This window comes from Geospiza fortis, unplaced genomic scaffold (genome assembly GCF_000277835.1).
Source record: "Geospiza fortis unplaced genomic scaffold, GeoFor_1.0 scaffold57, whole genome shotgun sequence".
NCBI lineage: Eukaryota > Metazoa > Chordata > Aves > Passeriformes > Thraupidae > Geospiza > Geospiza fortis.
In genome coordinates this window covers 214860-225379 of record NW_005054561.1, presented here as the reverse complement: position 1 = coordinate 225379, position 10520 = coordinate 214860, and the positions used below count along the sequence as shown (strand labels likewise).

General features: G+C 58.2%; 2 protein-coding genes across 5 annotated transcripts in view; one reads left to right on the top strand and one right to left on the bottom strand.

The window, feature by feature from the left end:
- Positions 1–2866, top strand: part of NECAB3 (N-terminal EF-hand calcium binding protein 3) — a 31879-nt gene extending 29013 nt beyond the window's left edge. The window contains exons 10-13 of the mRNA XM_014310657.2: positions 1185–1219; positions 1378–1545; positions 1783–1874; positions 2651–2866. Of these exons, the coding sequence (XP_014166132.1) occupies positions 1185–1219; positions 1378–1545; positions 1783–1874; positions 2651–2679 (324 nt within the window). The 3' untranslated portion in view covers positions 2680–2866. The remainder of the gene's footprint in view (positions 1–1184; positions 1220–1377; positions 1546–1782; positions 1875–2650) is intronic.
- A 1953-nt stretch (positions 2867–4819) lies between these two features.
- The window catches only part of CBFA2T2 (CBFA2/RUNX1 partner transcriptional co-repressor 2), a 38918-nt gene continuing 33217 nt past the window's right edge, over positions 4820–10520 (bottom strand). Inside the window, exons 9-11 of one of the 4 annotated variants that reach the window (XM_031064156.1) lie at positions 10305–10376; positions 9560–9750; positions 4820–7229 (exon numbers count right to left, since the gene is read on the bottom strand). In XM_031064156.1, coding sequence (XP_030920016.1) covers positions 6948–7229; positions 9560–9750; positions 10305–10376 — 545 coding nt within the window. In that variant the 3' untranslated portion in view covers positions 4820–6947. The remainder of the gene's footprint in view (positions 7230–9559; positions 9751–10304; positions 10377–10520) is intronic. The other 3 variants (XM_031064157.1, XM_031064158.1, XM_005429639.2) reach the window with 3 other exon arrangements.

The window sequence follows — 10520 nt, the reverse complement described above, 5'->3', positions numbered from 1 at the left end:
ACGGCCGGCCACAGCAGCTGCCTGCAGTGAGTGGGGACTCTCTTTTGGGGTCTTTTTGGGGTGTTTTGGGGGTTTCCCCCAGAATTGGGGGTTTTAGCCCCTCGGGGGACACAAGGGTTTGTGTGGGGTGTTTTGGGTGCGAGGCTGGGCTGGGAGCTGGCAGGCAGCGTGCCCCCAGTGCCATCCCACGTGCTGCAGGTATTCCCAGTAAGAACCAGTGCCTGGGGAGGAGCGGGGGGTTTGTGCCCGCAGGAGTGGCTGTGCTGTGCTCCTGTGAGTGAATGCAGCACTGAAGGGCTCAGCAGCAGTGGAAGGTGAAGGGCAGGGCTCCTGCAGAGCTCTGGTGGATGGAGAGCCCGTGGGAAGCTGCCACGAGCACCTGAAGCTGCCCCTGGGGCGGCCAAGGCTGCCCCAGAGCCCTGCAGGCTGTGGCAGTGCCAGGCTGGCCCTGCTGGCACAGCTGCCCCCTCCCCTGTCCCACGGGACTCTCCAGGCTGCCTCCAGCAGGGAATGTTCCTGCTGCTCCCGTTTCAAGTGTCCTTCCTCAGCTCTTCACTTTCAACAGCACAAATTCACATTTTCAGTCCGAACAAAAGGAAGATGCTCGCTGTGACACGTGTGGTGGAGAGAATGGGAGGGGTTTTGTTTGGCATGGATGGGTTTTTTTCTCATCAGGGTTATTTGTGGAGGCAGCAGGGCGGTGTTGTGGGCTGGCTCTCCATGTGAGCACAAAGCTGAGCCTGGGGACACTCTGCGGGGCTGGGTCCCTGCAGGGCATCACAGAGGCTCATGTGGAGCAGGGCACACAGCCCCAGAGCTCCTGGTGACATTCTGTGCTGTCCCCCCGGGCTTGGCCCCCTCCAGCAGCTGCAGGGAAGGCTTGGCCTCAGCTGGAATTGCTGCTGCTGCAGCCCAGCCCAGCTGCTTCCCCTGGCACAGCTGCACCCCAGCCCTGCAGGGAGGCCTGGCTGCCCCTCCTGGGCACGAGGGAATGGGGGAATTGTCACTCTGGGGGCAGAGAGCTGGGGGGCTGTGCTGTGGGCTCAGCTCCTGTCCCCCTGCCTCAGTTTCCCCCCGTGTGAAGGGTGACACACACCCGCTCCAAGGGGATGGAAGGATGAGCTGTGGCAGTGCTGGGGAGGAGTAAGAAATAATAAAACACAGTAAGAAATAATAAAACACAGAAGGTGCTGGTTGCTGGGCAGCAGCAAAGAGCAGTGTGAGGGCTGTCCCTCTGCCACCTGGGCACCGGAGCTGTGGAGCAGGATTTGGGTTTGGGATCCCCTGGAGCTGTGAATGCACCCAGACTGTGCTTTGGGAGCCTCGTGGGGAGAGTGATGGGCACAGCAGTGCCTTGCTGTGCCAGGGCCGTGCCAGGGCTGTGTCAGGGCTGTGCCAGGGCCATGCCAGGGCTGTGCCAGGGCCGTGCCAGCCTGCCCAGGGCTCAGGGTCCCTCTGTCCCCACAGTGTCTCTGCCTGCAAGCTGACTGACGAGGCGTGCTTCATCCTGTACGAGTTCTGGCAGGACGTGACCTCGTGGAGAAGGTGGGGCAGTGCCCACATGAGGGGCTGGGGGGCTCACAGGGGGTGCCCCCTGCTCCCTTCCCTTGCCCAGCCCGTCCCCTGCCCTGCCCTGTGTGCCCTGGGCCGGCTGCAGCTCACAGGGGGGAACAACACCCCCATCAAGGGTTTGGGGGGCTGGTGCTGGGGGTGCAGGAGCTGCTCTGTGTGGGCACAGGGCCTTGGCACCACATCTCCCTGACCCCACACCCCGTTTTACAGCCATTTGCAGTCCAGCTGCAGCAAGACTTTCCAGCAGTCCATCCTCAGCCTGCTGGAGTCCCCGGAGCTGCTGACCACCATGCTGTTCCCAGGTGAGGCTGCCCCAGCCCTGCTCTGCTGTGCTGCACAGGGCAGGAGCGGGGCAGGAGCAGGCACTGGGGCTCCCTCCAGAGCACAAATTGCTTTGGGGTGACCTAAATGAGATTTTTCAAGCCTCAGAGTGAGACCTGTTGTCCCCAGCAGGTTTGGCTGTGTGAGCTGGGGTCTGTCCCCTGCCCAAGGGTGGGGACAGCCAGCAGCAGGGACACTGCTCAGGCAGCAGATGAGCTGAGTCCTGGCCCAGATACACCTGGTGCCTCATTTTGTGTTTCCCCTGAGCCTAAACCTGCTCTGCAAATACTGCTGCTCCCAGCTCAGTGCCAGGGGTTCCAGCCCAGCTGGGGCAGGGGGAGCCCAGCACAGGGAATGTGCCATTCCCAGGGTACCCATGGAAGTGGGACCAGCTGTGGGGACTGGGAACCAAATTCAGCCCCAGTTCACTTTCAGGGATCACTTCAGGGTCTTGGAAAATATTAGTCCATGAAAGATGGATTAATTTGGACTGAACCCTGCTGCTCCTGAGTTGCCAGTACCACTGACCACACTCCCAGTGCCACTGACCACACTCCCACTAACACTGACCATATTCCCAGTGCTCTCCTGCAGGAATTGCCACAGTTCCAGGGGCTCACCCCTCTCCAGGCTCCCTGCCCAGGGTGGGGTGGGTGCTTTAGGGACCTGCAGGGTCAGATGCCCCATCTCAGCCACCCCAAATCCCCATTCCCAGTCTCACACTGCCCTCAGCTCTCTGCTTTCCCTCTCTTCCCAGCTTCCTGGTGGATCATGAACAACAACTGACCCGGGGCAGCGTCTCCAGGACACCATCAGCATGCGGGAGGACGTGGGCACGGCCTTTGTCACCTTTGTCACCTCCCTGTCCCTCCACTCCCTCCTGTGGCCAGCGGGGGCTGCCTGCCCTCGGCCCTGCCGGTGTTTTGCTCCTTTGCTCTTTTCATGTTAATTTATTTATTTCTCCTGCTCCTAAGCCAGTGTCTGAGCTGCCTGGGGGGCTCTGGGTGGGGTGGCAGCCCTGCCCCGGGGGGAGCACCCCAGGAGCCTTCAGTCCCTCTTGCACTCAGCTCCTCTTCCTCCTGCCTCTGGGGCTGCCCAGGGATGGGCAGGGGACACGGCCCTGGCCAGCTGTGACATCCAGCCCAGGGAGCCAGGTGGCCTGATATGGGTTGTCAAGAGTGTTTTATAGGGAAAAAAATATTTCCTGAAGTGCTTCTGGCAAGGTGTACCTGCTCGTGGCCTGCCACGCTGGCAGCATGTGGCTCTGAGGCTGGCTTTGTGCCCCAGCAGCTGTGCCCACGGCTGAACCTGTCCCCAGCACATCCCACTGCCAGGGAAGGCCAGAGGGGCTCCAGTCCCTGCTCAGCTCCCAAAACCCAGCGCTGGCACCGGGCAGAGGTGCCAGGAGTGGAGCTGAGGCAGTGGGGAGGGGGGAATAAGTGAGGGGGGAAGGCTGGGGCAGATCCCACCTGCTCCAGGGTGGCACTGGGGCTTTCCTTGGTGGTGCTGCAGCAGCAGAGCCTCTGCTGAGCTGGGGGGAATGCATTGTCACAGCCAGTGTGGAGGGCACAGGGGCCAGGAGGGACACCCGCTGTGGGAATCTATGAAATCAGAGGGTTTGGGGAAAGCTGCAAAAGGCAACCTCAGAGACAGCAGAACTGTGATTAGAGCTAAGCAGCAGCCATGAGATTGGTCAGATTCCCACAACCAGCCACCCCCCTGGCTTGGAGAACATCATCCTTGTCCTCAGCACCAGTGTGGCACCAGAGGTGCCTGCACCCCCAACCCTCACTCACCCAGGAGCTGCTGCCACCCCCAGGCTCTGCTCCCAGTCCCTGTGGGTGCTGCTCCAGCAGAACACTGACTGGGGTGTTTCTGCCCCAGCCCCTGGCTGCAGGCAGGAGAAGCTGTGCCTGAAGGGGCAGGGGGTGCAGCTCCCTCCTGGGGACCCCAGACACGCTGTGCTGGGTGGCTGTGACCCAGGGGGGACAGCACAGCAGGGGTCACTGGGTTTTAGGGGGCTTCTTCTGCTCCAGCAGAGGCTGCCCGGGTTGGGGTGCCAGGGGCTGACCTGGCTGAAGGCAGGAGGAACCTGCAGGGATCAGGAGGGACAGCAGCTGCTGCCAGCCCAGCCCAGGGCAGCACCCAAACACAAATCCCCTCCCAGGGATGGGGGGCAGAGCCTGGCCCTGTCCCCATTCCCCAAGCACCCTGTTGTCTCCCTAATTATCAATCCCTGCTGCTTCCCCTGGCCAAAGCCAGGATTTGCTGGGACCACAGGGCAGCAGCAGAGCCCTGGGCCACACTCCTGCCCCTGGGAGTGACAAACAAAAGGATGCAGGGAGGTGCTGGAGCCACAGCAGCACCATCAGGAAGGGACAGGCTGTGCCAGGGCACTGCCAGGGTGGGTCAGGGAGGGGCAGCCACAGGGGCAGCCCCGCAGCAGGCACTGCTCTGGGATTCCTGAGCTGCCTCCCCAGCCCCATGTGGGGTTCACCCCTCCGTTTTGGGGCTTTTTTCACCACTGGATTAATGTTTGCAGCAGCCTGGAGATCAAAATCCTCAGACTAAGCCAAGGTGTGGGCAGGGGCATCCCTGGGGGACCCAGGGCTGGCAGTGGCAGCTGGGACAGCACCCTGCAGGCTGCTCTGTGCTCACATTAAAAAAGATCATTTTAAAAAAGCTCAGAAAACAACACACTGAGCTATAAACTCAAAGAAATCACTGAGGATAGGGCTGAACTCCAGCTCTGCCTGCACTTGCCCCAGGCTTTGCCCACAGCATCACCACCCCAGGGGAGGAAATTTCTGTCCCTAAAAGTTCCCTGGCCACGGCCAAGGTGTGGCAGCATCCCCCAAAAGCCCCAAGAGCTGCCTGAGCACAGTTGGAAACTTCTGCCCCTTCCCAGAGAGAAGGGGAGCTGGAGGATGAATATAGTCTTTTTATTGACTACTTTTGAGTAGAACAAACTAAATACATCTGTAACAGTTTGGGTTCCTTTATACAGGACATTAAATAAGTTATGCACAGGAATGAAGTAACAAATTTCTATTACAGAATTAAATGTCAAAAAAAAAAAAAAAATAGAAACCTTAACCCAATGTCTTCCCACACCCCAAGTTCACATTTATCATTCCATCTTTTAAAAAAAACAACAAAAAAGAAAAGAAGCAATCATTCTAATCATGACTGTTAGTATTTCATTCATTTACACTGGGGTTAATTTTAATACACAGCCATCAAAGTTGCATGAGAATTATGGAAGACAATCTATTTACAAGCAATTCCTTCCAGCCCTGCCCTGCTCCCCCTCCCCACCCCAGCCTGGCACTGCCACCACTCACCCACAGCGTGAAGCTGGTGAGGAGGGGACTCACAACCACGTGGGATTGACCTGAGGCTGTTCCAGAAGTGTCCCTTAGGGCAGGAGATCCCTTCCTGCCAGCCCCAGGATGGGCTGCTGCAGGTCAGGGTGGCTGCAGTGGGAGCTGCCTCAATGCCAGTGTGCTCCAACTCCTGGGGACACAGGGGAGACATCCCCAGGACCCCTGGAGCTGTGGGATTCACTTCAACACCAGGAGACCTCATGGCTTTTTAATAAAACCTTGCAGACCAGCTCCATCCCACAAGAGCAACTTCCCAAGGGGCCAGGGCTGGAGCAGCAGGTTCCCTGCTCACCCCTGTGACATCTCATTACAGCTCCATTATTGGCCTCCAATTGAAAAAGCGATCAGAAATAATTAGGGCATTCCTTGCCTCGTTGGGCTCCAGCCCAGCAGTGGCACACACACAGTGCCAAGCAGGGCTCTGCTGAGGAGAAGGAGAGTTGGGAGCAGCTCCTGGAGGGCACATCCCCTCCCTGGCACAGGCTGTGCCACTGCCACCCTGTGGGACACTCCTGGCCAGCCCTGCACTGCCCTGGGTGCCCCCAATCCCTTTTTCCACCCCACAGCAGGGACTCTGTGCTGGACAGAGCTCCCTGGGCTGGCTCCATTCCCCCCAGGGACCTCGTGATCCTCTGGTTTTGGAATCCTCTGATCCTGGGCTTTCAGGACAATCTCTGAAGGTGGATGCACATCCCTGGGCACCTCTGGATGCAGCACTGAAGGAATCCCCTGGAGCAGGGGATAAAAATCCACGCAGAACACCCAGTCCTGCTGTTCTTGTACCAGTGTGAGTGGAGAGCACAGGCTGTAAACAACCCCTCACAGCAGTGAGGATCCCTGGGCTCAAAAACAACAGCAGGAACTCACAAACCAGCAGCTTCCAGGCAGTGAAAAAACAAAACAACGGCCCCCAGGTGGAAAGGGCACCTGCACCCAGCCCAGATCTGCTGTGCACGTGTTCCCCCAGCACAGGCCCCCCCAGGAAACACCCAAGTGTCTCACCATAGACTGGGATGGAATCCAGGCCATCCAGCAGTGCCTCCCTGCCATTGCCTCTTGTTTTAGAGCAGACAAATCCCCTCCTCCCACTCTGCAACCCTCAGCTGCCAGCCTGGAGGCAGAAGTGGGCTCAGCTTTTGCCACTGCACAGAGGATGAGATGCTCCCGCTGGGAAATTGGCTCTGGTCTGTTCACAGCAACAACCGGCCCGCACAGCCAGCTGAGGCACAGCTGCCTGGGAGCAGGGAACAAACGTGGATATTATGGAGGAAAGGTGGCAGGAGGAGGCAGTGGTGGCTCTGGCACCTTGGGAAGCAAGCCTGAGCATGCCACAAGGACAGGGCTCCCTGCTTGGGCACCACACCTCAGCACCTCAGCGTGTGCCAGTGCTCTCCCCATAGTCCAGGTCCCCCGAGCAGGTGCCCAGTGTCCCCCAGGTCCTGGCACTGCTCTGGTGTCCCCCTGAGAGGAGCAGGGAGATGCTGCAGGTGAGGCTCACCCCAGTCCACGAGCCACAAAGGAAAAGGCAGGATGAGAGGGCAAGGCCGGAGTGTCGGTGCCCCGATGTGTCAAATATATCAAGCGATAACAGTTGCTGCAGGGGCTTTTTCAGCTTTAAACCCCCCAGGGAACTCATCCAGTGGAGTGAAGCCAAGCCAAGCCTCCCTCCTAGAGCCCGTTGGTGTCTATGGCTGTCACAGAGGCCGGCGTGGAGGAGCGCGAGGTGGTGGCCGAGCTCTTCTCCAGGGCTGGGCTGGGGATGCCATCGAGGCTCTTGGCTGCCACCCGGCCTGTGGGCAGTGCCAGGGGCTTGCTCTGGCCGTGCAGGCTTTGCCCACAGATGCGGTGGTGCCTCTCCCAGTCCTTGTGCTGGCAGAAGGAGCCGCAGTAGCGGGCGATGTTGCAGCCGCTGCACGTCTCGCTGGCCTTGCGGCCGCAGTTCCAGCAGCTCTGCAAGAGCAAAGACACTGTGCTTGAAAGGGGGTTAGTTTCCCTAGGAGCTGCAGGGTGGTGCTGACTCAGCTCTGGAGGGGACTGTTCATCCCCTCTGGCCCAGATTTGAGAATATGAAAACGAGCAATCCATTAATTCCTGCTATTTCCCAGCTCTTTGCAACGGTTCTAACCCCCACTGCTCTTTGCCCACAGCCGCTGTCACACTGCTCCAGGCACATCCTCTGCCCTAGACCCACTCAAATACAGACAGGAAACAGCAGGCATGGGCTGAAAAACACTCTGCAGATGCTGCTATTGGGCCTTTTTATTTCCTGTTTTAAGCAGCTCTATTTTGGTCTCCCTCCCAGCCAAGTGCTCTCTGGCGGGGATCACGGCGCGCTGCACAGGCACCATTTGCTCCGCACCCTGCCTCGCTGCACAAGAGGTTGGAGCAGGCCAATTTGGAAAAGCAAATGCTCATTTGAAAGCCTCCCAGCCAGGTGGAAGCAGTGCCAGAGCCTGAGCTTCAGCCTGGAAGCAGAGCAAAGCCCCTCTGCCTGCAGGGAGAGGTGTCAGCTGGTGGCTCCCGCGCTTCCCTCGGAGTGCGGGGCAAGGGGCCAGCCCCGGATCAGGGCTGCAGCTGCTCTGGGGAGGGGAGGGATGGCAGAGCAGCCTCCCTGCAGCTGGAGCAGGGCGTAGCAAACACACACTGGGGAGGGCAGCTCAGCTGTGGGAAGGCAGCTTCTGTCAGAGCTGGCCTTTGTGGGCACACGGCTGCTGTGACCACCCTCAGAGAGCTGTGGGAGCGGGGTGCTGGGAGGTGCTGGGCTCCACCAGGCAGCCCTGCTGTGGCGAAGGGTTGGGAGATTCCCTCTGCCAGGCTCAGCACTGGAGCCACCAGCTCATGGTGGTGATTTATGGGCTGGCAGTGAAGCACCTGACCGGTTCACTTTGGAGTCAGCTGCTCCAGAGCCTCTGTGTCCCCAGGGGTCCTCCACCTTCCAGGAGAAGCAGGACTTGAGACCAAAAAGCCCCTACCAAAGGATGTGGTAGTTCTTTGAAAACTGGGTCACTGCTTCACAGCTGTTTACATTTCAAGTGTTTTTCAACTGTGTTGCAAAGGTTACAAGATGTGTCAGAACACAGGACAGCTTTTAGACAAGGGCTCTAGGGCTTGCACAGGGGTGCTCAGCAGCTCTGAGGTCCCAGACTGCTCCTCAGCACAGCTGGAGGAGGAGGACACTCCTCTGCTATTCCCCTATGGAGAAATCACTACTTGCCTCATTCCTTCCATGGCTTCCTGAGCAGTTCCACCCACTCCCATCATGCGACTGGTGCGTTCAACCCTCAGCAATTTCACTGGGAATTGCACTATGGACATAATTCCCTGAAATAACACCTAGAATTCCATGGTTCTGGCCACACTTCCTGAGCCCCATCTGAGCTGAAACCCACAGGAGGTTTAGACCTGCTGCCCCCACATCCCAGCAGACATGAACAGCACAGTCCCATCAGAATTCTGCTCAGCAAACCCTCTGCTCTTCTATGTGCAGAGAAACTAAAGTAGGGAGCAAACCCCACATGGATGGGATGTGGTAGTGCAGGAATGAGCCATGTGATTCCCCTTTGCCCAAAATCTCAAAAGCTCTACCAAGTGAACTTCATGTTGAGCAACAGGGAAGGTGATTGACGATTGCAGAGTAGAAAGAGATTCTCTGAGGCACCCATTCAGTCATGGCACTGGCTATGACAAACCAAGATCCATCCCTTCTTATCCAACATGCAAGTAGGGGCACAGACCACCAGGAATGTGCAAGGGCTTTTCCTGCAGCCCAGCTTCTGCCCCGTCCTATTTTCAAGCTCACAAACAGCAATTTCTTTCCTGCAAAGATCAAGTACCCCACCATAACTTCTCAGCTAAACTGCTGCATGCACCAGCATCCTTTTCTCTTTGCTTCTACACCTCTTTCAATCCCACAAAATGCCTGGCGATTACACTGAGTCCAGCTCAGGGTGCCCAGTGGCTGCACACAGACGTGTCCACAGACATTGTTCAGGCTGACTCCCTGCCAGCAAAACCTAAAAAGGATTTTTGATTATATTGGTGCATTGCTTTAGTTATTGATTGGAGGGAGACTTCTAAAAGGAAAAGGTGTTGAAGACTGGAGTTTGGAGCACCCTGGTCTAGTGGAAGGTATCCCTGCTCATGGCAGGGGCTTGGAATGAGATGATCTTTGAGGTCTCTTCCAACCCAACCCATGATTCTGTGAAAAGGTGGGGGGGACCTGCAGGTTTGACCTGGAGACTCTGCAGCCTTGGCAAGCCCTTGCCAGGCTGTGCCCTCACCTCAGTGGACTCCTCCTGCTCGTTGATGACCAGGAAGGCATCCTCGGTGGCCTGGCGCTTGGCGTCGGCGATGGTCTGCTCCATGCGCGCCCGCTCCGACGCGATCATCTCAAAGGCCTTCTGCTCCGCCTCAGCCACCGCCTTCTGCACCTCCGACATGGCCTGCCGCTTCACCTCGTTCACAGCTTCTTCTGGAAGGAAAGAGCAGCCTCACCCACCCACCCTGGCAGTGAGGGGAGCCTCCCAGAGAAACACAGCTCCAGCTGCGTGTTCCCAGCACCAGCATCCAACGTGCAGAGAGGCCAGGCTCAGCACCACGGGATCCCTGTGGCACCACAGAGAAGCAGAGCCCTTTGGGAAAGCCAGGGTGGGGATGATGGCAGCCAGATGTGCACACCCTGGGACACTGCTGCAGCTGGGCTCCTGCTGTTTCTGCACAGCAAATCCCCAATTTTGTGTTTAGCCTGGGTGATCCAGCGGGATCCCGGTCATGGTCACCGCAAACACTCATTGGCTTTTTTCCAAATCTCCTCCATGACAGCCATGGGATCCCCATGGCATCATGGGGGAGCAGAGCCCTTTGGGAAAGCCAGGGTGGGGATGATGGCAGCTAGATGTGCACACCCTGGGGCATTGCTGCAGCTGGGCTCCTGCTGTTTCTGCACAGCAAGCCCCCAGCATGTGTGCTTTGTGTTTACCCTGGTGATCCGGCGGGATCCCGGCCGCGCTCACCACGAACACTCACCGGCTTTTTTCCAAATCTCCTCCGTGACATAGCCCGTCCCCGACCTGCTGCTGAACTCCCTCAGGGAATCTGCTGGAGGAAGGGACACAGGAAAGGTTGGCAAAGCCTCATCCCACCCAGCTGCAGCTCACGTGCCCAGTGGTGGCTCAGGACATCGCGGGCAGGGAAGGACTGACCAGCTAAAACTCCAAGCAGAGGATTCCTACGGGTAAAGCC